The following is a 25,735-nucleotide window of genomic DNA, read 5'->3' as shown; positions in this document are numbered from 1 at the left end:
TAAACCGCAGCACCGACTGATCCCTAAACCTAACTTAAATTTGATCAAATATTCTGATCTAACGGGTTGACTTAAAACAAACCATGATCTAATGGAAGAAATCGTGGACTTTAAATCCTAAAAGGTGGGACTTACATAATAAAAAAATATAAAAAATAAAACTACCAATCGTGTGCAGTGTACGGTCCCTACATCAAGGCATAAAATTGCATGAAATAACTACCGTGTCCCATAGAAAGGCATTAATCTCTGAGAATGCGCAGTCATAAGCATCGCACTAAGCTTGAGTGCAGGGTTGCCTACGGCACGTGATAAAAAAAACCCCTAATAGAAACGCTATCATGTAACACGAGTACACGATTCTATTTTAACCAAACAAAAAAGATAAAAAATAAAATTACATGATTAGTTACTTTTGGATTTTCATTTATAAAACTGTTCACCTTATGTTTGAGTAAATAAAAATAGACAACAACAAGTTAAGGTTTATAAAACTGACAAAATGGTGTCTCTCCCTCCCACATTTACTTTTTTAGATATTTTTATCTCTATCATTATCTTCTCACCCAGGCATCCTCCGTTCCCTGCAACCCTACCCTTGTCCTAACCACCGCCATTCTCTGCTACCCCAAGTAACAAAAGAATAAAAAAGAGATTTTTTTAGAAGGAAACTATCGAGAAAAGAAGGAGAGTCACTGTTTTGTAAAGCTAAGCTTGTTTTTGTTTATTTTTGTTAACTCAAACATAACATGGATAGTTTTGTAAATGAAAATCCAAAAATAGCTAATCATGTAATTTTTTTCAAGAAAAAAACAAAAAAGTGCAGAATTCTATTCAAGTTGACTGCTATAGTAGTGGCAAAGAACTGTAAATAAGTTAATTCTCAGTGTCATTTCCACAATCCTCCAATGTTAAAAAGCAGAAGCCTTCTTCCTCATTCACACGTAAACTTCGTCGGAGAGTGGACGAGGCCCAGCTCCGAAACCTAAACACCTCAACGAAACAAACGAGTTAACCTAAGATGTCAAAAATATGCTTACCTTCTATTAGAATTCCTCTACCTCTGTTCCTTCTCCTCATCCTCTCCTTACCCTTCCTTGTAATATCACAGAACTCCAACTCAGAACTCTCCATCTTACTGAAACTCAAGCAATCCTGGGGAAATCCCTCATCACTCCAACACTGGAACTCTTCAAGCGACCCCTGCAGATGGCCGGAAATCTACTGCTCCGGCGGTTCAGTCACAGAACTCTACCTCAAGAGCACAGGCATCGCCGAACAAATTCCACCGTTCATCTGCAACCTCAAGGAGCTGACCCTTATCGACCTCTCCTACAACAACATCCCTGGAGAATTCCCAACCCTTCTCTACAACTGCTCCAATCTCAACTACCTCGACCTCTCTCAAAACCTCTTCATCGGTACAATTCCTGCCGACATCAATAAGCTCTCCGGTGTCCAATATCTCAACCTCGGAGCCAACAATTTCACTGGTAATATTCCGCCGGCGATCGGGTTGTTATCGAATTTGCAGCATCTGTTTCTCGATTATAATCTCTTCAATGGCTCTTTCCCACCGGAAATCGGGAATTTGGCGAACCTCGAATCTCTTGTTATGTCTGGCAATCCGTTCACTGCGGCAAAAATTCCAGTGGAGTTCATGCAGTTGAAAAAGTTAAAGACGTTTTTAATGGTGACAACCAATTTGATTGGAGAGATTCCGGAGACAATTGGTGAATTGGCGGAGCTAGAATTGTTGGATCTATCGAATAACAACTTGAATGGAACGATCCCAAGTGGGTTGCTTCTATTGAAGAATTTAACTCATTTGTATCTTTATTTTAACCATTTGTCTGGTGAGATACCGAGTACCATCGAAACTGTAAATTTGAGCTACATAGATATCTCCGTCAACAGATTGATCGGAAGGATACCGGAAGATTTTGGAAAGTTGCAGAACTTGACGTATTTTGATATGTATGGAAACCAATTGTCCGGTGAGATTCCGGCGGGTTTAGGCCGAATTGCGACGCTGCAAGAAATCCGGCTCTTCTGGAACAACTTGACTGGTGTTCTTCCTCCTGAATTAGGCCTTCATTCAAAGCTTCAAACTCTTGAGGTGGACAACAACCGCCTTACTGGGAGCTTGCCGGAAAATCTATGTGCAGGTGGGGTTTTTATCGGCGTTTCGGCTTATTCAAATAACTTCACCGGAGGATTGCCAAAATCGTTTGCGAATTGCAGTACTTTGACGACGGTAAAGATTTACAGGAATAGGTTTTCCGGCATGATTCCGGGATCTTTCTGGTCGTCGGAGAGTTTGTCGACTTTGATGATACAGGACAACTGGTTTTCTGGCGAGCTTCCGAGCGAGCTTGCGGGGAATTTATCGCGATTGGAGATAAGCAACAATAGGTTCTCCGGCAGAATTCCTTCAAAAATCTCTGCTTCAAGGAATCTTCAGGTCTTCACCGCAAGTAACAATCTCTTTTCCGGAAATATTCCCTCAGGTTTAGCAGACTTACTTCAACTTAATACTCTTTGTCTTGATGGGAATAATCTTTCTGGTCCAATTCCATCTGGGATAGTTTCTTGGAAGTATCTGACCACATTGAATTTTAGTAGAAATCAACTCTCTGGCCAAATCCCATCTCAGATTGGGTTATTGCCTGATCTCAACAGTCTCGACTTATCGCAAAATGAATTATCCGGCGATATTCCGACTGAAATTGGCCTCTTGAGGCTCACTTACCTCAACCTTTCTTCAAATCAACTCACAGGAAAGATCCCATCTGCATTTGAAAACCAGGCATATGATGAAAGCTTCTTGAACAACCCAAGCCTCTGTGCTGATAACCACAACCTAAACCTTCAGTCCTGCAAATTGATCTCCAAAGGTTCGAAAACTTTATCGTCCCGATTACTTGCCATACTTCTAGGTCTCGCAGGGGTTATGTTTATTGTTATTGTTCTATCCACCCTGTTCTTGATCAGAGACTTCAGGAGGAGAAAGCTAAGAAATGAGCTTGCTACATGGAAAGTCACCTCATTTCAGAGGTTGGGCTTCACAGAATCAGACATCTTGTTCAATTTGACTGAGAGTAATCTAATTGGCAGTGGTGGGTCGGGGAAAGTTTATCGTGTTCCTCTCAATCATGCTGGCGAAGCTGTTGCTGTTAAGAAGATATGGAATTGCAAAATTTCAGATCAGAAGCATAAGGAATTCGAAGCAGAGGTTCAGATATTGGGAACAATTCGACATTCCAGCATAGTGAAGTTGTTGTGCTGTATCTCAAATGAGAACTCGAAGCTTCTTGTTTATGAATACTTGGAGAATAGGAGCTTGGATCGATGGCTCCACAACAAGAACGGAGGATCGATACGGTCTGGTTCAGTCCATCCTGCTGTTTTGGATTGGCCTACTAGGTTGCAGATTGCTGTTGGATCCGCACAAGGGCTTTGTTACATGCACCATGATTGCTCTCCGCCGATAATTCATCGTGATGTCAAGTCAAGCAACATACTACTAGACTCTGAATTCAAGGCAAGGATCGCAGATTTCGGGCTTGCCAAGCTGTTGCTTAAGCCAGGGGAGCCTAACACAATGTCTGTTGCCGTCGCCGGTTCTTTTGGCTACATTGCTCCAGGTGAGTGTAGCTTTCGAAATTTCGAAATTCACTCTGTTCTCAATTTTGAATTTTTCCTTAACAGCAAAACCTGGAATTCCTTGTGTTAATACTAAGACATACTTTGGTAATTGGGTCTACAGAATTTGGATACACAACCAAAGTGAATGAGAAGATTGATGTCTACAGCTTTGGAGTGGTGCTGCTGGAATTGGCAACAGGAAGAGAAGCCAACGGTGGAGATGAGCATGGTTGTCTGGCTGAGTGGGCATGGCGTCACTTCCAAGATGGCAAATCGATCATCGATGCCCTTGATGAGAGGATTAAGGAACCTTGTAATTTGGATGAGATGAGTGTGGTCTTCAAACTCGGCCTCATCTGTACCGGTACATTACCTTCTACTAGGCCTTCTATGAAGGATGTGCTACAAATACTGGTACGATGTGACCATCTTAGCACCCATGGAGAGAAGGCAATCAAGAGTGAGCGCGACATTGCTCCTCTTCTCGGCACTACTAAGTATCTGTCAAGTTACAAGGGCAGTCGGAATAAGAGATCTTCTGATGATGGTGATATTGATAGTTTGGGATGTAATGTGTGAATGTGCGTGTTATGGGAAGGGATGGTTATAATCAAGGAGAGGCATCACCCTTCCTATGATATATAGCTCCAAGATCTAATGAAGCTTGAAATTTTTGTAAGGGAAAGGGCTGATCCATCTGTAGCAGTCCTATGGATGGGTGGTTGGGTTCACTACAAATGAGGCAGTTTAATACACAGCATACTTAGGTTTCAAGTTGGAGTTGGGTAGGTCAGCACAGTTGTCCTCTGGCAGGTTCATGTTCTGTGGAACCATGACCATTTTTCAAGACTTTTTGAGTGTTTACCCTGAGTTAGCTTACCCCCCTAAAGATAAACCTTTTGCCTGAACTAATCAATTCAAAGGTCAGGGTAGGTTTGGTTTGGGGCGATCAGTTCATGTTCCAGTTCTGGTAGATGCAAGGTGTAATTATATATATAAATAGGATATATACCTTTTTTTGCTTTTTATGTTTATTTTTTGGGAAAAAGACGATCTATTGGAACATGCAAAGGCTGAGGCTTCCAAGAGTTCCAAGAGACATGTCTCTTGGAGCCAAGGAGTGGAAATAGGCAAATCTATCCTGCTCATAATGGATAGAACCTTCCGAGCTAAAGCGTCAGCAATGCTGTCAGTCTCTCTAGGTACATAAGAAAAGGAAATAAACTGGAAGGAAGAACTGAGATGCCTGATGTCGTTTACAATAGGGGAGATATCACTAGAAGGGGGGGGGGGGGTTCTCCTAGAATAATGAATGAATTAGATGGTGTCTTTGCTGTTCGAATTCACTTCAAGAAAATCAATGCATTCCCCAATGGCTTGATCGAACCAGAACTGATGGATAAACCTTTTCCTTCCAGAATTGATGGAAAGCTCACCGGATCAGATCTAGCACAAGAGAGATAACCTCTATGGTCCCTTATCACAAAACACAACCCTCCGGCTGATTTGTCAGAGCTCAATGATGCAGCTGGGGAAATGGTTTGGAGAATTCTGTGAAGGCCTGTTGAGGTTTCATAAGAACCTCTAGGGGGTGAGCTGGTTGGGGGGGGGGGGGGGTTCTTGGTTACTTCTAAATATGAATTCATTTCTAGCTTTCCAAATATACCAAGGAATGAATGTAGAGAGGGATATCAAAATTTTCGATTCCAATGTCCCTAATACTAATAGAGAGGCCCAACTTGAAATCCAATCATGACCTGAGAGGATGGAATTTTGTAACGACATATGAGCGATGTGAGATCCAAACCAAACCGCCTGAGCCAATGGGCAGGATAGGAGAATATGGTCGATTTTTTCCTGAGGGGCTCCACACTTGGGACAAGATGGATCGATAGATCTCTCCGATGGAATGAGGCCATACTGAAGCTAGGCATCCAGCAGTTGCTTTCCGTAAGAAACTTTTGATTTGAGGTAGAGACTTGCAGTTTCAAATCTGATTCCACAGTGCTTGAGGAGATTGTCTGGAAATGTTCGCTGAAGTAAAGGGACGAGATAACATGGATTCATCTTCCAGATTGTAAACGTAATGGTACGCTGACTTCACAAAAAAATTTCCATCTTTTGAGCCACCCAGATTTGATAGTCCTCAAATCCTCATGATGGCAAAGGCTGAGATGAATGATCAAGATTAGCATCTCTGTCTTCATGGTGAAAAATAGAGTTAATCAGATTTCGATTCGAAACTATGTTCTCCTAGTCAATTAGCTCTCAGACCCAAGATAAGGAGCAATTTTCAGGTTTGGTGTGTCGAATCTTAAAACCAAGGTATGGAGGGAACCCAATTATCTCCCCATATCTTGATCTTTTCACTAGTTCCCATGCGCCAAATCAACCTTACTTTTAGAAACTTCCTGTCCCAAGGATACTCCGAGTGTGGAAAATGGAGGCTTTTCAAAAAGAGACACCAAGTAGAGGTAAGATGAAATCAAAGTCTCCAAGCAAATTTTGTCAGAAGAGCCTGGTTGTGGATTTTAGTGTTATACCCGCATTCAAGGCCGTACTAATTAATTTTTATTCTATTTTCCATGTAGACGAGGTGGCAGTTTACGCCGGTGAATTGTTTGCTATGATTGTTAAGCCAATTCATAGGTTCGTTGATCGGCACATGGGGTTAGTGGTTGAGGACAGATTTATCAACCGCGATTGGGGAAAATTCATCGATGATGATTTAATAGATTAACCTCCTAACAATAGCCCTAAGAGAGGAGTTCCGCGAGAAAAACCCAGTACCTTGTAACATTGACATTGAGTGCTGATGCGACATGTGCATTGAGGGAAACTCAGCGGAATACCAGAGGAAGTCTTCAACTAGGTGAGTTGCTAAGAATGTACTTGTGTGTTATTACAGTAGTAGTTTAATTGTTTATAGGTTACATTATTTAATCATGGGCTTAGGACCTTAGGAGGATTTTTATTAAGTTAAAACTTGAGTTGTGGGCTTAAGTTGTATTACAAGGCCCAACAAGCCAAAAGAGACCTTAGGGTTTTAAGTACAACCAAACAGCCCCTAAACCCTTTAGGCTTTGGAATCTCTTGGCATTTGGGTATTTCTTTACAAGACAGCCCCAAATCGATTTTGGGAGAGGAAGAAGAGAAGAAGGCGAAAGAAGGAAGAAGGGGGAGAAGGAATCACTCATCTCTCCACCCCATTTGGTAAGCCCCTCTCCTAACCCTAGCTCTCTCTCCCCTCCATGATTTCTTCACTCTTGGGTTATATGGTAAGTGAACTACCATCAATGGTTTCACCATCCTATTGAAGAAACCATTAATGGAAGGTATAATGCCTGCTTGATGGGTTAAATGAACCTAGGATGCTTCCATCTTCACCTCCATTTAATGATCTAGACCATTCATGCAATCCTAGAATGGAGATGGGTAAATTAGGGTTTATTTTAGGGTTTGCTAGCAAATCCTCCTTGGCTATGTTTTAAGCCAAGCTTGTAGATCTTAAATGAATCCTTGGACCTCCCTATACAACTCCATGTACTTATCTTTTAATGTTGTGTTATGGAATCCATTAAAAACCCCAAGGTTGGGAACCCAACTAATAGGCGAGCATTTAACCCATGTTTGAGGTGGGCCTCATGACTAGAAATGCTTGAAGGATCCTTAGGTATGCCCTTTTTGAGCTAAAATCACAACCTCACAAAACCAAGGAAAGAAATGTACAATTTACTAAAAACTGTAGATGCAGTCGGACATAAATGATAGATGTGCCCAAGAGACCAATCTGCCGGTTTGGTTCTGCCTCTAACCGGCAGATGGAAATCGGCAGATATAGTGCCAAGTACATCTTCCAGTTTCCCTTATTGACCTTTATGGACCCCTTGTTGGTTTTCCTTCTTTTGGAGAATCTGTTTAGCATTTTAATTAATGTTATACCTATACTAGGGCACCCTATGACACACGAGGACGTGCCGGTGCCTAGGGTTTCAGGCTAAGAATCAGATATTTGACTTGAAACACAAGGTGAAGAAATTGGATGCTTGACTTAATTTTTAGAGTGTTTATGTTCATAATGTGTGTGTTTTCCATTCATATACATGTTATACCTGTTTACTTTGCAAATCCTTATGTTATGTGGGTGTGGGACTTGGAATTTTCATGTGGGTAGCGGTCTTGATGATTGTTAGTTATGTTGGATTTACATTTACTTTCAATTATTATTGCGAGAATGTGATTGTGATCATGAACATGAGTTGGTAATGTGAACGGTTATATGATTATGTGATGGGATATGTGCGTGGTTGGTGAATGGTTATGGATATGTTATGAGATACGAGAATGGTATGTGAACCTGGGATTTATGTGGGATGATGGGATCCAAGTGTCGTGAGTATGCGCTAGACTCTTAGAATTTGGAGGCAGATCATCCATCAATCGCCTCCCTAATTTTTGTGCATTGCTACACCTAAGTGATACCCATTGACCCCTTGTTAACCGCCACACCTTGAGGACCAAACCCTTGATCAAATTGGAACTTCTTGGGTTCATGATCTTAAATTAATAGATTAAGAATGTTGTTAATTAAATAGTTCTTTTATAATTATTATTTATGATTCGAAGTGGAAAGGAGTAGTATTGGAGTCAACACACGTCATGGACATCTACAACGAGTTGGTGAGGCCGCAGTTAAAGAGACCCTACGAAAGATGAAGATGGGCAACACACCGGGACTAGATGTGATCCTAATTGAAGTGTGGAAGAGCTTAGGAGTCAGGGGGTATCTTGGCTAACCAAGCTGTTTAAAAAGATTTTGAGTACCAAAAAAATGCCAGATGATTGGAGGAGAAGTACTGTAGTCCCGATTTTAAGGTGATATCTAAAACTGCAATTACTATAGAGGCATAAAACTAATGAGTCATACCATGAAACTATGGGAAAAAATCATTAAAGCACATCTAAGAAGAGATACTGATATATCGGAGAATCAATTTGGTTTTATGCCAGGGAGATCCATGACAAAAGCAATTTAACTTCTAAGGAGACTTATGGAAATTTTTAGAGCTTATAAAAGGAACATCCACATCATCTTTATCGACCTAGAAAAGGCCTATGACAGAGTCCTTAGAGAACTCATTTGGCATGTCCTAAGGAAGAGAGGGAGCTCAAGTAATCTTGTGGATATAATTAAGGACATGTTTGAAAGCGTGGTGACGAGTGTTCGAACTGCAGAGGGCCAAAGTAATGAATTTCCAATTACAATTGGGTTACACCAAGGATCAGCGCTAAGCCCTTATTTGTTTACACTCATCATGGATGACCTAACTAGGCACATCCAAGATAAGGTCCCTCTTGGTGTATGCTATTCACGGATGATATTGTTTTGATAGATGAGACAGTGGAAGGGATTAATGCGAAACTGGAGTTATGGAGATCCAATTTGGAATCAAGAGGTTTTAAGTTAAGCAGAACCAAGATAGAATGTATGATATGTAACTTTAGTCAAACTAGTAGAGGTGATGAAGTGGTGAAACTTGAGGAGCGAGAGCTACTACAAAGTGATTGCTTTAGATACTCGAAATCAACCCTTAACAAGGAGGGCGATATAGAAGATGATGTTTCCCACAGAATTAAGATAGGATGGATGAAGTGGAGAGGTGCATCGAGAGTGTTATATGAAAAACACATGCCTATTAAGCTCAAGGGAAAATTCTACAGGATAGTAATAAGACCAGTTATGACATATGGAGCGGTGTTGGGCAGTTAAGAAGAGTAATATAGATAAGATGAGTCTAGCGGAGATGAGGATGTTGAGGAGGATGTGCGGCAAGACTAGGAGAGATAAAATAAGAAATGATGTTATTAAAACCGAATTGGGTGTTGCACCAATCCAGGATAAACTCCATGAGAGTCGCTTGAGGTGGCATGGTCATGTACAAAGGAGACCCATGGATGCACCAGTAAGGGAGTGACTAGATTCAGTTTGGAATGGAGCTAAAAGTGGTAGGGGCAGGCCTAAAATGACTATTGGAGAAGTGGTAAGAAAGGACATGCGTCTGATAGGGCTCAATCCTACTATGACTACAAATAGAGTTGTTTGGAGGACAAGGACTTGTGTAGCTGACCCACCGTTGTAGGAGGATGTCTCTGGGATGCTACTTTGACTTCTTCATTTTTCTTTCTTTCTTTTTACTGCTTTTTACTTCTCTTTTTTCCTACTATTATTTTAACCTCTATCAGATCTATATAGCTAACCCCATTTAGTTGGGATAAGGTTATGGTTGTTGTTTTGTATCTAGGATTCGATTCAACCTTCGGTGAGGCTTAGCGGGTGCTATTGGAAGGTGAAGTATGGCGTTAAATCACCAAATACAAGGAGATAGTAAGTGGATTAACCATTGATTTAATTTATGGGATGTTTATGCCATTTTAGTTAGTCCGATAAATGCTTGCATACTGTTCGTCAAATTTCCTTATCATGCATGCTTAGGTTATTTTATTGAATAGGCATCATGTATCATTGCGTATCATTTCTGTTTATCATTTAAAACTCCTGTTCGAGACATATTGAAGTATTTCATTGGTTATTTGCATATTGATTGATGATATCATAGTTATTAAAGCATCATGCATGTGGATTGGGATCCAGAAACCGAGGGTAATGTCGGGCCCATGATTGCCAAGTGGATAATAGATTTTCATCTTGCACTAGGATGGAAATGGGATTACAATGTGGCCAATGGGAATTCCGGTACTGTATTGCCATGCTTTTGGTATGCCTATATATATGGTAGGGGAGACCGGAGGATAGTGTGGTCGATGTATGTTCCGGTACCATGATCTCAGCCCCTACGCATATATGTATTCATGCTATTCATTTAATATTATATGCATGATGGTTAGATTGAAACAACTCTATGCTATAACCCTTTCTAACAGGGGTTCATGTGTTGGACAACCCTACGTGGTATGCTTGATGAGATATACCGAGATACCACATCCGTTGTATGATGATTATTTCTTCTGGAAGTGGACCAAGTTCGGGTTTCGACCGGGATCATTATCCTTTCCAATTCATAAAGTGTGGCAGTGCGGCAGTGCTAGGTGGAGATGTTGACACCTGGTAGCTGCCGCATCCAACAATCAGATCTCATTGATATGGACCGTTGGATGTAACAGCTGCCAAGTGTTGACATCTCCACCTAGCGTTGCCGCACTGCCACCCTTTAAGGAGTTGGAGAGGATAATTTTCCTTTTGATTGTATCTTTGGGACCGAGGTTGGTATGGGGATTGACTTGGGGGTTTGCGAACAATCCCTGGAGGAGTCCAGTACTGTAGGCTCTCACTCGCAACTCGGGTTTTCCATTGTTGGGCTCCACCAATCATGAGCTAAGGATGCTACCTAGAGTGTTGCAATAGCATTATACCCATGACTTGGTATTGTTGCTAGGTTATTATTAAATAAAATGAATCCATGCATCATGTGCTATATTATTCATAAATTATTGTGCATGCTTGTGTGGTTTAATTCTTTTGCTAGGCTTAGTGAAGCTCATACTATGTGTATACCTTTTTTTAAGATGTTGATGTAGGTTGGGCACTGATGGTGCTACTGATACGATGTACTATGGAGATGATTGGTGGGTTCCAAGTCTGATGGACATAGTGACGATTGTGGATGCGATGATTGTGCCTACGAGGCTCAGTGATGTGATCGAGGATGGATTCCTCATGGACTCTTTTTCTTTACTATCATCTTGTCTTGAGATGTATTCGGTGGGCTTGATCCCAACTTACTTGACAACTTTACCCTGAGATGTAATAATTTTAATAGATTTGCTATTATATCTGCTTGAAAACTTTGAGATGGTATTTGGATAAAACACAAACAGTTATACTGATGTTAGATGTGTTGGGTTAGGGTTTGTTAGGGCTATCTACTACTTTCGTGATCTAGGGTGTGTTTGGGTGCATTTAGTGCATCTTAGCCACACTACCCTGGTAGTGGGAAGTGGGGTGTGACAAAGGGCACAAAGGGTAGTCATAGGTGCAACAGTGTACCAAAAATAGCAGGGGCGACTGATCACAATCCACCGGCCCAAGCCAAAACTGCTGTATTTTTAGTTTGGCTTGGTTGCAGGCCAACCCAAGCTTCAAGGTGTAGACACTGAAATTTTGCCACCACCCTTGACAATGATGACAAATAGGACACGAATGGAAGGAATTGCACCCATGACCTTTAAATCCCTAGAAGAACCCTAAAAAAAACCCATGAGAACTGCCAAAAGGCCCATAAAAGCCCAAAATCTGGATATTGAATCTTTAGACCTGGGTCATCTAGATGATGTCATTTATGGCGCTAAGTGATCTTCCTCCACGACGCCGCGGAGGGCGTCCACGGTGCCGCGAATGTGGGGTTCACCCCTATAAATAGGAGGGTCTCCAACCCTCCAAAACACGAAAAAACTGAGGAAGAGGGGTTTTTGAGGGTCTCACCCCAATTTTTTAAGGTCCCTTTTCCCCCATTTTAGCTATTTTTAAGCCAATTGCGAGGAGTTCTTCTTAGTCATGGGTAGATCCATCGATTACCCCACGACCGTCGCCTATGAGCAAAGTGACGGTAACAGTTGCTCTTTGTCGAATGACTTACTGAAATACAGTTTTATCGTTCAACTCCGCCACCTACAAGCAAAGTGGCAGTGATGCATGCTCCTGGTGACAAAATCAAGAAGTCTTTTGTCTTTGCTCTTCAGCTGTTGGCACAGGTCTTAACCAAAGAGGGGCAAACTGTAGACGCTAGATTTTGCCACCCCTAGTGATGACGACAACTGGACGCGAAAGACTACCAATGCCCTTTAAATACTCTTTTCCTTCGGAGTGACTCGGACACCCACTGTTCCACCTTGTTTCCACCCGTGGTCCCCCCCGCATCCCCAGAATGACCCCACACGATGCCTTCCCTTGAACCCCTGACCCAGAGGCATCGTGCGCAACTGCGGCACTGCACGACAGTGCTGCACCTGGCAGCGGTACTACCCGGTAGCGCTGCAGCTTGGAGGGCCTGCCCTAGTGGCATGGCACGGGGGTGTCGCGGTGCCGTTGGGTACCCCAAATGACATTTTTTTATCCTACGGTGCCACTAGATGGATTTTTGGCTATAAATAGCCCCCACCCCTCATTTCAACAAGTCTCAAGTTGAGGAGAGGGGGGGGGACCCCAGAGCTCCAGTTTTTAGTTTTTTTCCTTTTTCCTAGTTTCGAGACCCTACCCCTATCTGATTTCGAGCTTTGGAGCCTCGTCCCTTTGTCTGGAGTTCGGGTCCTCCGGACCCGCCTTCCCTAACCCGTTTTTCTCCCAAAACCCTGGGCCACCCATGGCCTAGTCACCCTGCCTATTGTCCTAATGCCCGATTTCTGAAGTGCTTTTTGACGCCGTCAAGTCTGAGGTCCTAGTACCCAACACTCGTGCACCATTACTTTGCCCAATATTTGAACAAGTCTAGGTTCCGAATGTTTCCAATGCCGTTATTTTGTGCGAGGTCCGAGTACCCGACACCCGTACGCCGTTACGCTGCCCGTCATCCAGGTATGTACTCTCCAATTATTTTTTGACGTTATTATTCTGCCCGATATCCAAGTAATTACTTTCCACGCCGTTACTCTGTCTGACGAAGGATAAAGCCAGTCTTTTTCCTCCACCTAAGCTGGGGGACGCGGTTCGTCTCGTATAACTGCATTGGTTGTAATGCATATAGGTATTTAATTCTTTCATCGAATTTTAATTCCATAGCAATGTAGACTTCTAAATTATGACTGTGTAGTGTACAGTAGTTAATTTAATTAAGTAGTGTGTGCATCATTTTAGTTGTACATGTAGAAATAGGACATTATGATGCAGGCCAGATTTGCATCTTCTATTGTTGGAAGTTCCTATCAACCATCTCAGCAATACCCTACATTAATTGGAAGGTTCCTATTATGGAAAGTACGGGATCTGCTATGGAGATACACTTTCCTAATTGGAACAGGATTTTAATGGAAACCTTGGTTCACATAGTTTCCTAACTAAAGTGGTTCTTATTATGGAAGCAATGAAGCATTGAAGCTTCTATAGAATTATTTCCTATTGGATGACGATCTATACATGGAAGATTTGAATATGAAATTTCCAATAGTGTGTCAAACTTGCCAATCGGGGAATTTCTATTTAAGAGAAGTTTTTATTCTTATTTTCTGATTGAGAGTATATTGGGTTGATTGAAGAGAAGATTGGATTCTCATTTTTTTGATTGAGAGTATATTGGACTGATTGAAGAGAAGATTGGATTCTTATGTTTTGATTGAGAGTATATTGGGCTGATTGAAGATTGGATTCTTATTTTTCTTTTCTTCCTTACATGTACTCAGCTCTAAGCCTATATGTAATCCTCCATGAATGGCAGAAGGTAGTGAAGGTTGAATAAAATTAAGACATTAGTCTTGGATCTCAAGAAGAGTTTCCCCCCTGCAACTGTTAGTGCTTGTTCGATTGATCAACTCCATGACGAATTAAAGTGTTCTCGATTCTCCCGACCCGCAGCTTCCACTAGGCTGCTCCACATTATGAAGGAAGAATATTAAAAAATCAGCATCTAGTAGAAAGACTGGTTTACCCAGGTGAGGTGGGTGCTTAACACCTTCCCACTCTCGTAACCTGACCACTTGCCCCGAATGTCTGACCAGACCAAATGAAGTCCTGTAGCCCTTCACAGGGTTACACCAATTGGTCCTAGGCCCCAATCCTAGATGGTGACTCCATTTAATTTAATTGTATGACCCCCATCCGCTGATAACTCATGAACTTTGAGAAGACGCATTCCTTCTCTCTCTCCAACCGAGGAGCATAACCCCTCAAACACCCATCCGAACTGCTGTGAAAAAAAAACTCGCCTGGCTCCGAGAGTCTGGATCCTCACAAAGGCAGCCCCTTCCATCACTCCATAATTTTTCTTCTTTTTCTAATCTCTCTCTCCTCCGCAAATTTTTCTGGATAGCATTGCGCAGAGATCAACACCATCATTAGTTGCCACACCATCATCTCTACAACCGCTGCCGCCATCAACATTGCTCCAACTCTCCACCTGTGTATTGTGTTCCATGGAAGATCACTGTTGCTGCCCCCTGTCAATTAGCACCATGAGTGGCTAAGTTCCCTTTGCTTTTAGGTGTAGATCAACCTTTGATAATTGTTATTTAATTTCTGGTTTAACCATACTTGATTGTTTGATGTTGAGCATCCCTTTGTGGGTGATTTTAATTGAATTATTTAGTTTAAAGAATGTGCTTCTGTGATTCATATTTTCTATTCAAACAATAGTTTTTATCAAAATTTTGGTTACATTGATGATAGCTTATAATTGACTGAACTAAGCATGCTAAGTGTATGCGAAAGACAATAGTGATCAGCAAGATATGTTATAACTAGGATGAACTAAAATTATCATTGTGTGGTTGCATTAGGCTTGTAGTTATAATGAACCAAAGTATGTGCCAGAGTTAAGTAGTCATGTCAAAGGGGATTTAGAACCTAAAGGCTATCTTTCTCATAATTTCTCACTTTTGTTAATCAGTCGTTAATTTAGTTTTAAATTTTACAAATTGTTTTTCAAAACCACTTTCATATCATTTTAGTAAATTTAGCCTTTCAATTCCCCGTGAATTCAATCCCTATTTATCACTATTCTAACTAATTTAATTAAGGTTTATTTTTTATCTCTTAATGACATGATCACTTAGCTCTTATGGCACTTGAAGATGATATGGAGGCAAGTTCAATCTATCTCAATTCTAATTCTAGAAATAGTGACTCACTTGATGATATAGACACTGATGATATAGATGAGAACGATATTGAAAAAGGATTTGAGACTTTCTATGAGGTAAGCCGTAAACTAGAGGCTTCAAATTCTATACTAGAAAAGGAAGTCATAGATTTACATAATACAGTAGATGATTTACATGCCTATATTGCCAAACTTGAAGAGGAAAAAGAAAAATTGATATCGGCTTTGCTTACCTTCACTAAAGGACAAAAGTCCTTAGACGCTCTTCTTAGTACACCACAAAAGACACCATAAGACAAAGAAAGACTTCACTACAATGAGAGAATCCCATAACATGCCAATGGAAAAGAAAAAATGGTATACATAAAAGAGGAGAGAGCAAAACAAGGTCAAACATTAACTTTTCATGCACCTCCCTCAAGAAACAAAGGAAGAGATAATCAAAGGTATAGAACTCAAAACTATCATGCTTTCCAATACACTTCCCAAAGGAAAAATAGACCTCAAAGGCCACAAAGACAATTCCATCAGCCTCAAGCTCCATACATGATGGAAAGAAAAGACTCGACGTCTACAGGCTCATAGGTCATATACAACTATTATCCGAGACAATATGGCTCTTATAGATCTTATGCACCTCAAAGATCCCAAATAGGTAGAAAACCCTAAAACTCTCTTGATCATCAAAGATCACAAAGACAAGAAAAAATACCATCTCTATTTAATATATGTGATCCTAGATATCAATGACCCAAGAATTATGTTTCAAATAAAAACCATAATGATAAGAAGGGTTGGATACCTAAAGGAACTTTTGATCCTAACAATGACGAATCCATGAGATTATGGGTACCAATAATTACAACAAATTTGGCCTTTTGCGACGGATAATTTTCGTAGTAAAAAATAATTTCCGTAGTAAATAGCCCATTTATGACGGCCCATTCATTGCTTACACTTGTATTTATACGATGGAAATAAAATTCCATCGTAAATAAATATAACATTCAAAAAATATATTTTAATTTACATAATAAATTCTTGTAAATACATCTACAATTCAAAAGGGGAGAAAAACATCATCACATAGATGCAAGAATGTACAACTTTCATTTCAATAAATGGCAAATACAAAATTTTTTCAAGAATAAAATACTATTACACAACATCCTAAATTTGTCAATATCTATATTTACAACTCATTTAGTTCACCTTCATTAAGCTAAAAGGTCTAATTGGCTCCAAAAACACATCATCCCTGCAATAAAAAACAATGGATAATAGTTCTTAAATGAAAGTATCTTCTTAGTACAAACTGAAATTATCAGCTTAATTAGAAGAATCAGAGAAGAGGGTCCTCACCATATAGTCCAAAGAAATACTTCTTCTTATTAAGATTCAGAACTCTTGGTGCTTATAGAGCTGCCTGAAAGCAATAAAATTCATCAAGTTATAATTTAGATAGGAAAACAGGACTACTGACTTCTGAGAGTAATCACTTGATGCCAAAAGGGACACAAGAAATGGGAAGACTGTAACTTTCGGATTTTGCAAGTTAGTGCATATAAGGATGGCAATTCTCTCAAAATCCTGCTTTGATTCAACACCTTCCTATGAAATGTACAATCAACATGAGATTGATAAATTCTAATAGGAACTTACCATTCTCGTGAAATGTTTACAACCAACTTGAGAATGGGAAGTTCCAACTTGGTAGCTCTCAATCACTTAAGAAAAAGTATTGATGAGCAACATTTAAGTTTAAATAGAAATGGTAGAAATAAATAAGGAAATTTTCAAGATGCTAGCAATTTCAAGTTCTTGTGTAAAGACTCTTCCTGATTCTCTTATTACTTCTGAAACTCACAAATGAAGCACAACTGGTTTTCTATAATAGTACTTACAATGCAATGACCAGAATTCCAAAAGAACAGGTGACCATAGTCCAGCTACATGGGTCAACAAAATCTCCATTCCAATCATCTAGAACACCATGAGGATCCTCCAAGCAAGCTTTTATAGCCATTAAAGTTTCAACTACAATGACCGAAAAACAAAGAAGCCTTGTCAAAAGACTATTCATTTCCCACTTTTCCGAAAAGTATGAAAAGACAAGAATGTTGTAGGAACCAAGAAAACCAGGCCGGGAAGAATTACCTTCAAAGTTGACACCTTTGGGAGAGAGCAAACAACTTATAGAGAGAGGGGAAACATTCCGACCACTGGTTCAGTAGAGTAAAGAAAAGAACATATACACATGAAGAAATTTAAACCCAAATGACAACAGAAGCAACCCAAATCTGGATATGTTCAAAAGCGAAAAAAGCAATGGAAAATCCCAATGTGCCAATCATACATATCCATAGAAAAAGCTAGGTGGCATTTTGTTCTACTATTAGAAGGATTTAAAATCTGAAACAAAGTAAAGATTAACAAATTTAAAATCCCAAAAAGAAAGGAAGAGAGAGAGAGAGGTTAATAGGATTAGGTGTGTGATTTTGGTTTTGGTTTGCCATGGGGAATCCAACATTCCCTAAGTTTTGTCATTCATTAAAGTCTCAAATACTATAATTTTTTTAGGAATTAATTAAAAAAAAGTGGAGATATATGATATCCACCTCCAATAGGAACAAGGATGGAACACCATCCACACCCACAGGACAAGCCTAGATGTATGCACAACCAGCAACAATAGATATCCACATCCCATCTGCTGAGGCAGTTTTCCCAACTTTCCAATCTCAAATGAACTAAAATCATGTTGAGCATTTATCAGTCAACATTCCTTTTGCTGGAGCAAATGGAAGATATATTAATTCAAGGAACTTAGTCAATAAACCCATAAACAAAGGAAGAAGTAGAAAGTTAAAACTTAAAGACAAAGATTGGTTTAACAAGAGAACAAGTAAAAATTTCACAAATTTCAATCTACTTCAAACCTAAATATGAGTCGAAAGAGAAATATATGTAGAGTGCAAGACAACTTTCCCTTATTTTATTTTAGGGAGTTTCCCAATTTGTTTTTATTTGTTTTTTCCTATTTTGAATCCACCAGCATTCCCTTATTCTATAAATATATAGAAGTGTTGCAGCCCCACCCACGATTTGATTAATGAATTAATAGAATCTTGATGAAGTTGTTTCATGTGTGTGGATTTCAGAATATACAACTATGTATTCAGATGTGGATTCTGTGTAGGAATCGTCTTGAATTCAACAGGAGAATCTGGTGGATTCCAGACTAGCAATTCATGTGGATTATTGAATTGACTTCACTTTCCTATCTCTTCCCTTCTGTTCTTCGTATTAATTTCTTTGTCAGGAGTTTCCATATTTTTAGAGTTTATGGACAGAATATATGATGGCTTCAGCCTTCAATGCTTCCTACCTATTCCATATAAATATCTCATTCTAATATTCTGCTTATGTTATGGTTTTTTTTTTCCCATGGGTTTGGTATGATTCGATCTGCTAATGTATTTGTTGTATTTATCTGCAACATATCTGATTATTCAAACACCCTCCAATGTATTGACATGCATTCATGTATTATTTCAGCCATCTATATATGTCCATGCATCCTTAATGAAATACATAAAAAGCAAACAAATAGGTCATTATTTATCCTTCAAATAGCATAAACAGTAACATGTAACATAAACAAGAGAACTGGAAGATAATCAAATCTTCAATTGCTGCTCAACTTAGAGTCTTTGTCCAAACCACTCCATTCTCATGTATCCAATGACAAACTTCAATTAGGCCTGGGCGAAAACCTAGAATCTTAAAAGCAAAATGTTTTGGAGTCCAAGTTGATGTGTCATAGAGGCATGCCATGATCACAAGATTGACTTTCTTCCAAGCATGTATATTAACTACATATACTTTTACTTTCTGTAACCAGTTTGAGGCATGTGTTATGGAAAAACATTATCTTTTGGTTCACATTTGAACACTAATTTAGGAAATAAACTAAAAGATACTTCTTGATAAATAAATGAAATGAAGGGTATTTAGGGAAGAAATAGCTACTCAAGCAAAGAAAATGCTCATCTTTCCTTCCCCCCGCCCCCATATTTCAAAAACAGAGCTCATCCTCCCTCGCCCCCCAACTCTAAAAAAAACTCAAGCACTGATTTAGCATCTAAATGCTCCCACCTATTACTAGGAAAAGGATCAGTGACATGAATAATTTGAGACTTGCTGATGAAGATATCATACCACAGTCTCTATAAAGAGATGAGTAGAGCCCAAAACTAAATGCATCACATGGACAAGAGAACAACATGAGAGAGAGAGAGAGAGAGAGAGAGAGAATGTGTAAGCTTATTCTTAAAGATAATCTGCAGGTTTTTCATCCAAGGATGGTTGCTGCTCATCCTATAGAATTAAAAGAAGCTCTTTCTTCTTCTCCTTCCCCTCCCCTAGCCTCACAAATTTTGCTGTCCATGCCCTACACCTGCCCCACAACAAGTAAGACCTCTCTCCCCCCCTCTCTCTCTTGCATATTTGTCTGAAAAAGGTTCTTGTTTCTTCATCTACATGAATTCTGTAATCTCCTTTTGTCTTGCAGATGGATAGGATTACTTTGTTTTGGTTTTTGGCCAAAAAGACTATAAAATGTGATGGATTTGATTAAATTTTATATTTATGATCCCAAAAAAATTAGTTATGAACATTCTTTGGCTTATTTTCATTTTTAAAATAATTTAAGAAATTCTACAAGCTGGTCCACATTTGTGTGAGTTTTCCATGTACAGTTTCTCTCTCTTTTTCTCTGCCACTTTATTTTTCTCTACCTTCCCTTACCTCTACTTTTTGTTCAGTAATTATTATTTAGTTCCCTTCTGAGTTTAATCTTCTTCCAACTAATTGTGCATTTTGGATTCCTTTTTGTAGGATGAAGATACGTAAGAAGACATAAAAGCTTTCAGGAAATAATTCTACAAAATATAAGACAAACCACATGTGGGTTAAGACAATAAGAAAACTAGAGAAAACATTTACAAACTTAACTCTTATAGTTTTAACAGTTTGAAAACCTTGGACTTCTTATATAAATTAGGATTTTTTTCTTCTTAAGGTTAGAAAATAAGTTACAAGTTCAATATACAGCTTTCATCCAGGTTTCAGCATCCTACTATTGCTTTATGCAAAATCAACACTACAGGGTCAATGATATGATCACACAAGAAAAAAGCAGAAATAGCTCCAATTGAATAGAAAAGAACCCAGAATACCAAATTGAAAGTGTTCATTGAAAAAAGGTAATAAAAATTGAGAAAATTGAATGACAATTTCCGATTTTAAAGGGAAGGATTTCGTGTACAACTTAAGATGTGTTTGTCGCATTAGTTCACCCAAAATCCATAGGGAGCATGGTATCTTTCCAAAGGTTAAACTCACAGGCCCTCCTATTATAATAAAAAAAAAATTCCCGCAAAGTAGAATTCACACTACAATAACCTAACAAAAAGAGAGTTTTCCAACCTCAGATTCTGCAATCTGAGTCATCCAAGAGTGGAGAAGCCACCCCATGTCTCAGCCTAATCTGTGAGGATGCAACTAAGTTCCAACGAAATTTTCCCAAACCAGAACTACCACAAATAACAAACGAAAAATAAAAAACAGCAATATTAGAAACCAAAATCCAATAAGAAATAAGTCTCTTGCATTCAATTAAAATCATATAAGGCTTCTCATTCAACAAAGAATCAATATTAGTTTTAGGAACAATACTAGAATCGAAAATCCAACAAGAAATAAGTCATATCACCAAATAAGGGTCAGGCTTAGAACCAAAGAACACAGCTCAATTACTATTATGTTGAGTTGTTGCCTCGATAGCCAAATCAAGAAAAAATCCGGAGTATCAAAAAGGTGCACACCGTAGTATAACTGGAAAAGGGTATTTCCAAACATTAGTTGAGAGAGAGAGAGAGAGATTTCCTATTTCTTACCTCTTTAATGGCATCGACAAAGTTGCAGAGAAGAACTCTATGTCCGATCACCCAATCGAGAATAGGATGCTTGTTGGTGCGGCTGTCGTTGCTCTGGCGTTATTTCTCACCCAAATGCGATAGTCAGTTCAAAAAGAGACAGCTCGAGGGAATGGAGTGAAGTGAATTGAGGAGAGGCCTGTGGGTTGGTGATAAGGAATGCACGCCTCTATGCTGTCGCTGCTGCTCTCTCACATATTCGAGAAGATTCAGATGTTGCTGCTCACAGATTCGACAAGATACAGAGTTGCAGATAAGCTTAAGGGAGTGGGGGGGGGGGGGGAAATGTGAAGAGAAACTGAAGAGAAACGAGGGTCTTGGGATGAATAATAAAGAAGTTGCTGCTCACAGATTCGAGAAGATACAGAGTTGCAGTGATGCTAGAGGGAGCAGGTTGAAATGTGAGGAGAAACTGAAGAGAAATGAGGGTTTTGGGAGGAATGAATGTAGACGTTGCTGCTCAGATTCGAGAAGATACAGAGTTGCAGTGAATCTCGAGGGAGTGGGGTGAAATGTGAGGAGAAATTGAATAGAAATGAGGGTCTGGGTTGGAATGAAATGAGGACTTGGGTATTCTTAGCGGGAAACGAAAATATAAATGGATAGATTAGAAAAAAATTAAAAGGCTATAAATGATAGGAAAATAAATATACCATCGCATTATATAATAAACTAACGACAGGAAATTTTTTTTTTCTGTCGTATTTATTTACTTTTTAACGATGGGATCAATAATTCCGTCGTATTATATAATATACTAGCAAGGGAAAAATGTTTTTGCGTATACTATCTCAGTACAAATGACAGAAATATAATTCCATCGTATAAGTTATTAAATACGATGGTATTTTGTTACCATCGTGAAAGCTCATACTTTTTAAGGTTTACCTATGGCAAAACACAATTTTTACAACAGAAATTTTCTATCGTCGCAAAAAAACGGTGGCAAAAGACCATTTTTCTTGTAATGAATGTATATTTGAAACTCAGTTTTGTAAGTATACTTAAAGAGCAAATGTCAAGTTGAATGGTACATTGATAGTAGCTGCTCAAAGCACATGACAGAAATGTAAAACTCTTCATAAAACTGAGAAAATATGATGGAGGATGGGTAACATTTGGAGACAATGATAAAAGAAAGATAATTGGCATCAGAAACATCGATATCGGAGGTACCATTATCTCAAATGTTTATCTTGTTAACAAACTTGCCTAGAATCTACTAAGTGTTAGTCAACACTGTAGTGTTGGTTACAAGGTAAACTTCGATGTATCTCATTGCTTAGTTGTAAATGATAAAGTAGTGTTGAAAGGATGTAGAAGAAACAACATTTATACTTGTCTTATTGATAAAGCTAGCTCTAGCAACACAAGCTTGGTCTCACATGTGTGAGGATCCATTCTCGGAACCACACATTCTCTAGCACTTGGTTTGGAGGATGGGATTTTGGTTATGCTCCTCGGTTGGAGAAAGAGAAGGAATGCGTCTTCTCAATGGTTATGATTTATTGGGAATGAGGGTCATACAATCAAGTGAAATGGAGTCACCACCTAGGATTAGGGCATAGGACCCATTGGTGTAGCCCTGTAAAGGGCTATATGACTTCCTTTGGCCTGGTCAGAGATTCGGGGTAAATGGTCAACTTACGAGAGTGAGAAGGTGTTAGGCACCCACCTCGCCTAGGTAAATCGATCTTTCTACTAGATGTTGATTTTTGAATATTCTCCCTTTATAAATGTCCTAGTTTTATATGTATAGCTAAAATAATGCACAAACTGCTTAATTAAAATTAAACTAATTTATACTAACTACTATACACTATGTAAGAATGCTTAAAGGACTATATTGTACTGAAATGAAATATTAATGATAGAAATGTATACCTGGACGCTTTAAACCAATGCAATTATGAAAAGTGTAGTATGGGCAACATCCCCTAGCTCAGGTGGAAACAAATGACTAACTTTATCCTTTATCAGAAAAAGTAACGGCTTACGACGATTGAGTTGAACTCTGTCGGACAGAGTAACGACGTCGAGTATTGAGGTGGACTCTGTCGGATAGAGTAGCGGTGTTGGGTACTGAAATGGGAAACTAATTTAATAAAGTAACAACATCGGGTATTAAATGGGAAACTAATTCAGTAAAGTAACAGTGTCAGGTAGTGAAATGGAAAACTACTTCGACAGAGTAACAATGTCGGGTAGTTATGGGAGTGAGACACTCGGCTCTTGGGAAGAATAACTAGGCCATAAGGACTTTTCTGGGATTGGGTGTGAAGGAGGGTTGGAAACTCGGGCTTGGGTTGACGGACTTCGGACAAAGGAACTAGGCTTAGCTTGAAAGCTAGGAGTTGGGGGAGAACCCCGGGACAAGGAAAGCAGGGCTCGGGAAGGGAAATAGGCAGAAGGTTGGAGCATAGGAGCTCCCCCCTCTGTTGGGAACTTGGAATGTGGAAATGAGGGGTGGAGGGAGATATTTGTAGGAAAAAATCCCATCTGACGGTGCTACGGTGAAATTTACGACGCCGTCCGACAAAAAAATCTCTGTTTAGGTCCCCTGCAGTGCTGCCCACACAGCTCCGTGGGGTAGATTCTTGGCTGGGTGCGGCACTGCCATGTGGCGCTACCAAATGGACCAAAAATAGATCCGTTAGTGCACATTATGCACATCTTTTTAGAGCCTTAAATGAGCCTATAAATAGAGAACATGTGTGAGTTATTCACCTATCCACTATAGTCTAAAATACTACTTTTGTGAGAGGTGAAAAGTCATTCAAAAGTTCTATCGATTGAAGCCTAGTAGTCTCCATTACGATCATCCAAGGTTGACTTCAACATTCAAGACCTTCGTAAGCCTTGGTTCTAAAGAAAAGTTCTAAAGAAGGTCAAAGGTCATATGCATTCATTTCACATCATTTGTGCTACACCCGCACCTGAGAGCCTATTTGTTTATTATTTATCCTTGTGGTGAGTAGACTATGCTGCCTTGTTTGTCAGTGTGTCTTTTGCCGTGATGATCAAATGGTAAATTACTAAACCTATTTTTTTGCTTGTTTCCTTTCCCTTAAAGTCCCTGAGGTGTAGGTCCAAGCTCAGACCTTTTTAATACTTTATCTACCATTTTTATTGCATAGGATGCAGGGTCTTATGTGCATCCGACCCTACATCCGATGTTGTTGCTATGGCTAATTTGAGTGAGACCTTATGTGGGGCCCACATGCCCTTTATCGAGGATGCTGTTGGTGCCTTATCGTGATTGACTACTACCCTAGCCTCCCTTCTATTTTGGTGACCTCTTAAGTGGGCCCTTGGGCCTAAGTCATGCTTGAAATAGGTTAATGTACTTTAAACATTAAAAGACCTTAGCCAAACAAGACCTAAGCTTTATTCTAAAATGAAGCCCATTGGGCCCAAGTTGTGTCTTAATGGTGTTTAATTGAGTTTAGGTGAGTAATGAGTTTAGATGGGTAATATGTTTGTGGTTCATTAAGAGACCCTACCCAAACAACACCTAAGTGGGCATTTAAACTACCCTACCCAAATAAGCCCTAGATTTATAGCTAAGAGGCCCTAGCCAAACATGCCTTAGTAAGGCACATCTATAGATATGAGAGCTAGGGCAATTCCTTAGTCTTTCTTATTTTCTTTCCTAACCTAATCGTGAAAGGAGAGGAGAGCTTTGAAGAGAGGAGGCAGCAAGGAGGAGAAGAAGGAGAAGAAGGTGGGATCGGCTGCTTGAGCTTGGATTTACAAGGAGGACCTCTTGTGTACCTCAAATCAGGTAGGCCAAAAACACTCTTGTCTCTCTCCCTTCTCTTTTCTCTTTTTGGTTGAGCTTAGGAGGCCCTCCATGTTTTAGATTTGAGCTTAGATGGCTCTCCTTGTTTCAGTCTTGAGTTTGGGTTTCCTCTTGGAACCAAATGGTTTAGCCAAAGCTGTGTTTTTAGGACTCCGTTAATGTATTTCAGTCCTATAAAGACCTCTATTTTAACCTCCTACTGAACCTATTTTGATTATAGAGTTTCAACCACCAAAGGAAACCCCAAATCTTGATTTTGAGCTTTTGATCCTTTAAATCCCTTAATCATTTGATGATGGGTACTTCTAAGACCTTAATAGACCATAGGATACCCCCCTCCCTTGTCCCTTGAGACTTAAAGAACCAAATGAGACAACCCTGGGCTTTTAAGGACCTTGAAATTGCACCTGGGTTGCATCGGAGGTAGATCTCTGCTAAGTCCGACGTTGCCTCCGATGTGG

At 39.6% G+C, this 25,735-nt stretch overlaps 1 protein-coding gene across 1 annotated transcript; it reads left to right on the top strand.

Annotated features, from left to right (window-relative positions):
- Window positions 1-951: 951 nt before the first annotated feature.
- Window positions 952-4,284, top strand: LOC122646499 (receptor-like protein kinase HSL1). Its single transcript, XM_043840068.1, has 2 exons — window positions 952-3,647; window positions 3,770-4,284. Exons 1-2 carry the CDS (start codon window positions 1,022-1,024, stop codon window positions 4,225-4,227), a joined length of 3,084 nt encoding a protein of 1,027 aa, XP_043696003.1. The 5' UTR covers window positions 952-1,021; the 3' UTR covers window positions 4,228-4,284.
- The last annotated feature ends 21,451 nt before the right edge of the window (window positions 4,285-25,735 follow it).

The sequence above is a fragment of the Telopea speciosissima genome, chromosome 11, assembly GCF_018873765.1.
Source record: "Telopea speciosissima isolate NSW1024214 ecotype Mountain lineage chromosome 11, Tspe_v1, whole genome shotgun sequence".
NCBI lineage: Eukaryota > Viridiplantae > Streptophyta > Magnoliopsida > Proteales > Proteaceae > Telopea > Telopea speciosissima.
This window is presented reverse-complemented; position numbering and strand designations above follow the sequence as displayed.

Bases quoted from the DNA above. Each gene is read 5' to 3' on its own strand.
- LOC122646499 (XM_043840068.1), top strand. From the start codon at position 1,022: ATGTCAAAAATATGCTTACCTTCTATTAGAATTCCTCTACCTCTGTTC. The intron at 3,648-3,769 runs GTGAGTGTAGCT...TTGGGTCTACAG, and splicing joins TTTTGGCTACATTGCTCCAG to AATTTGGATACACAACCAAA.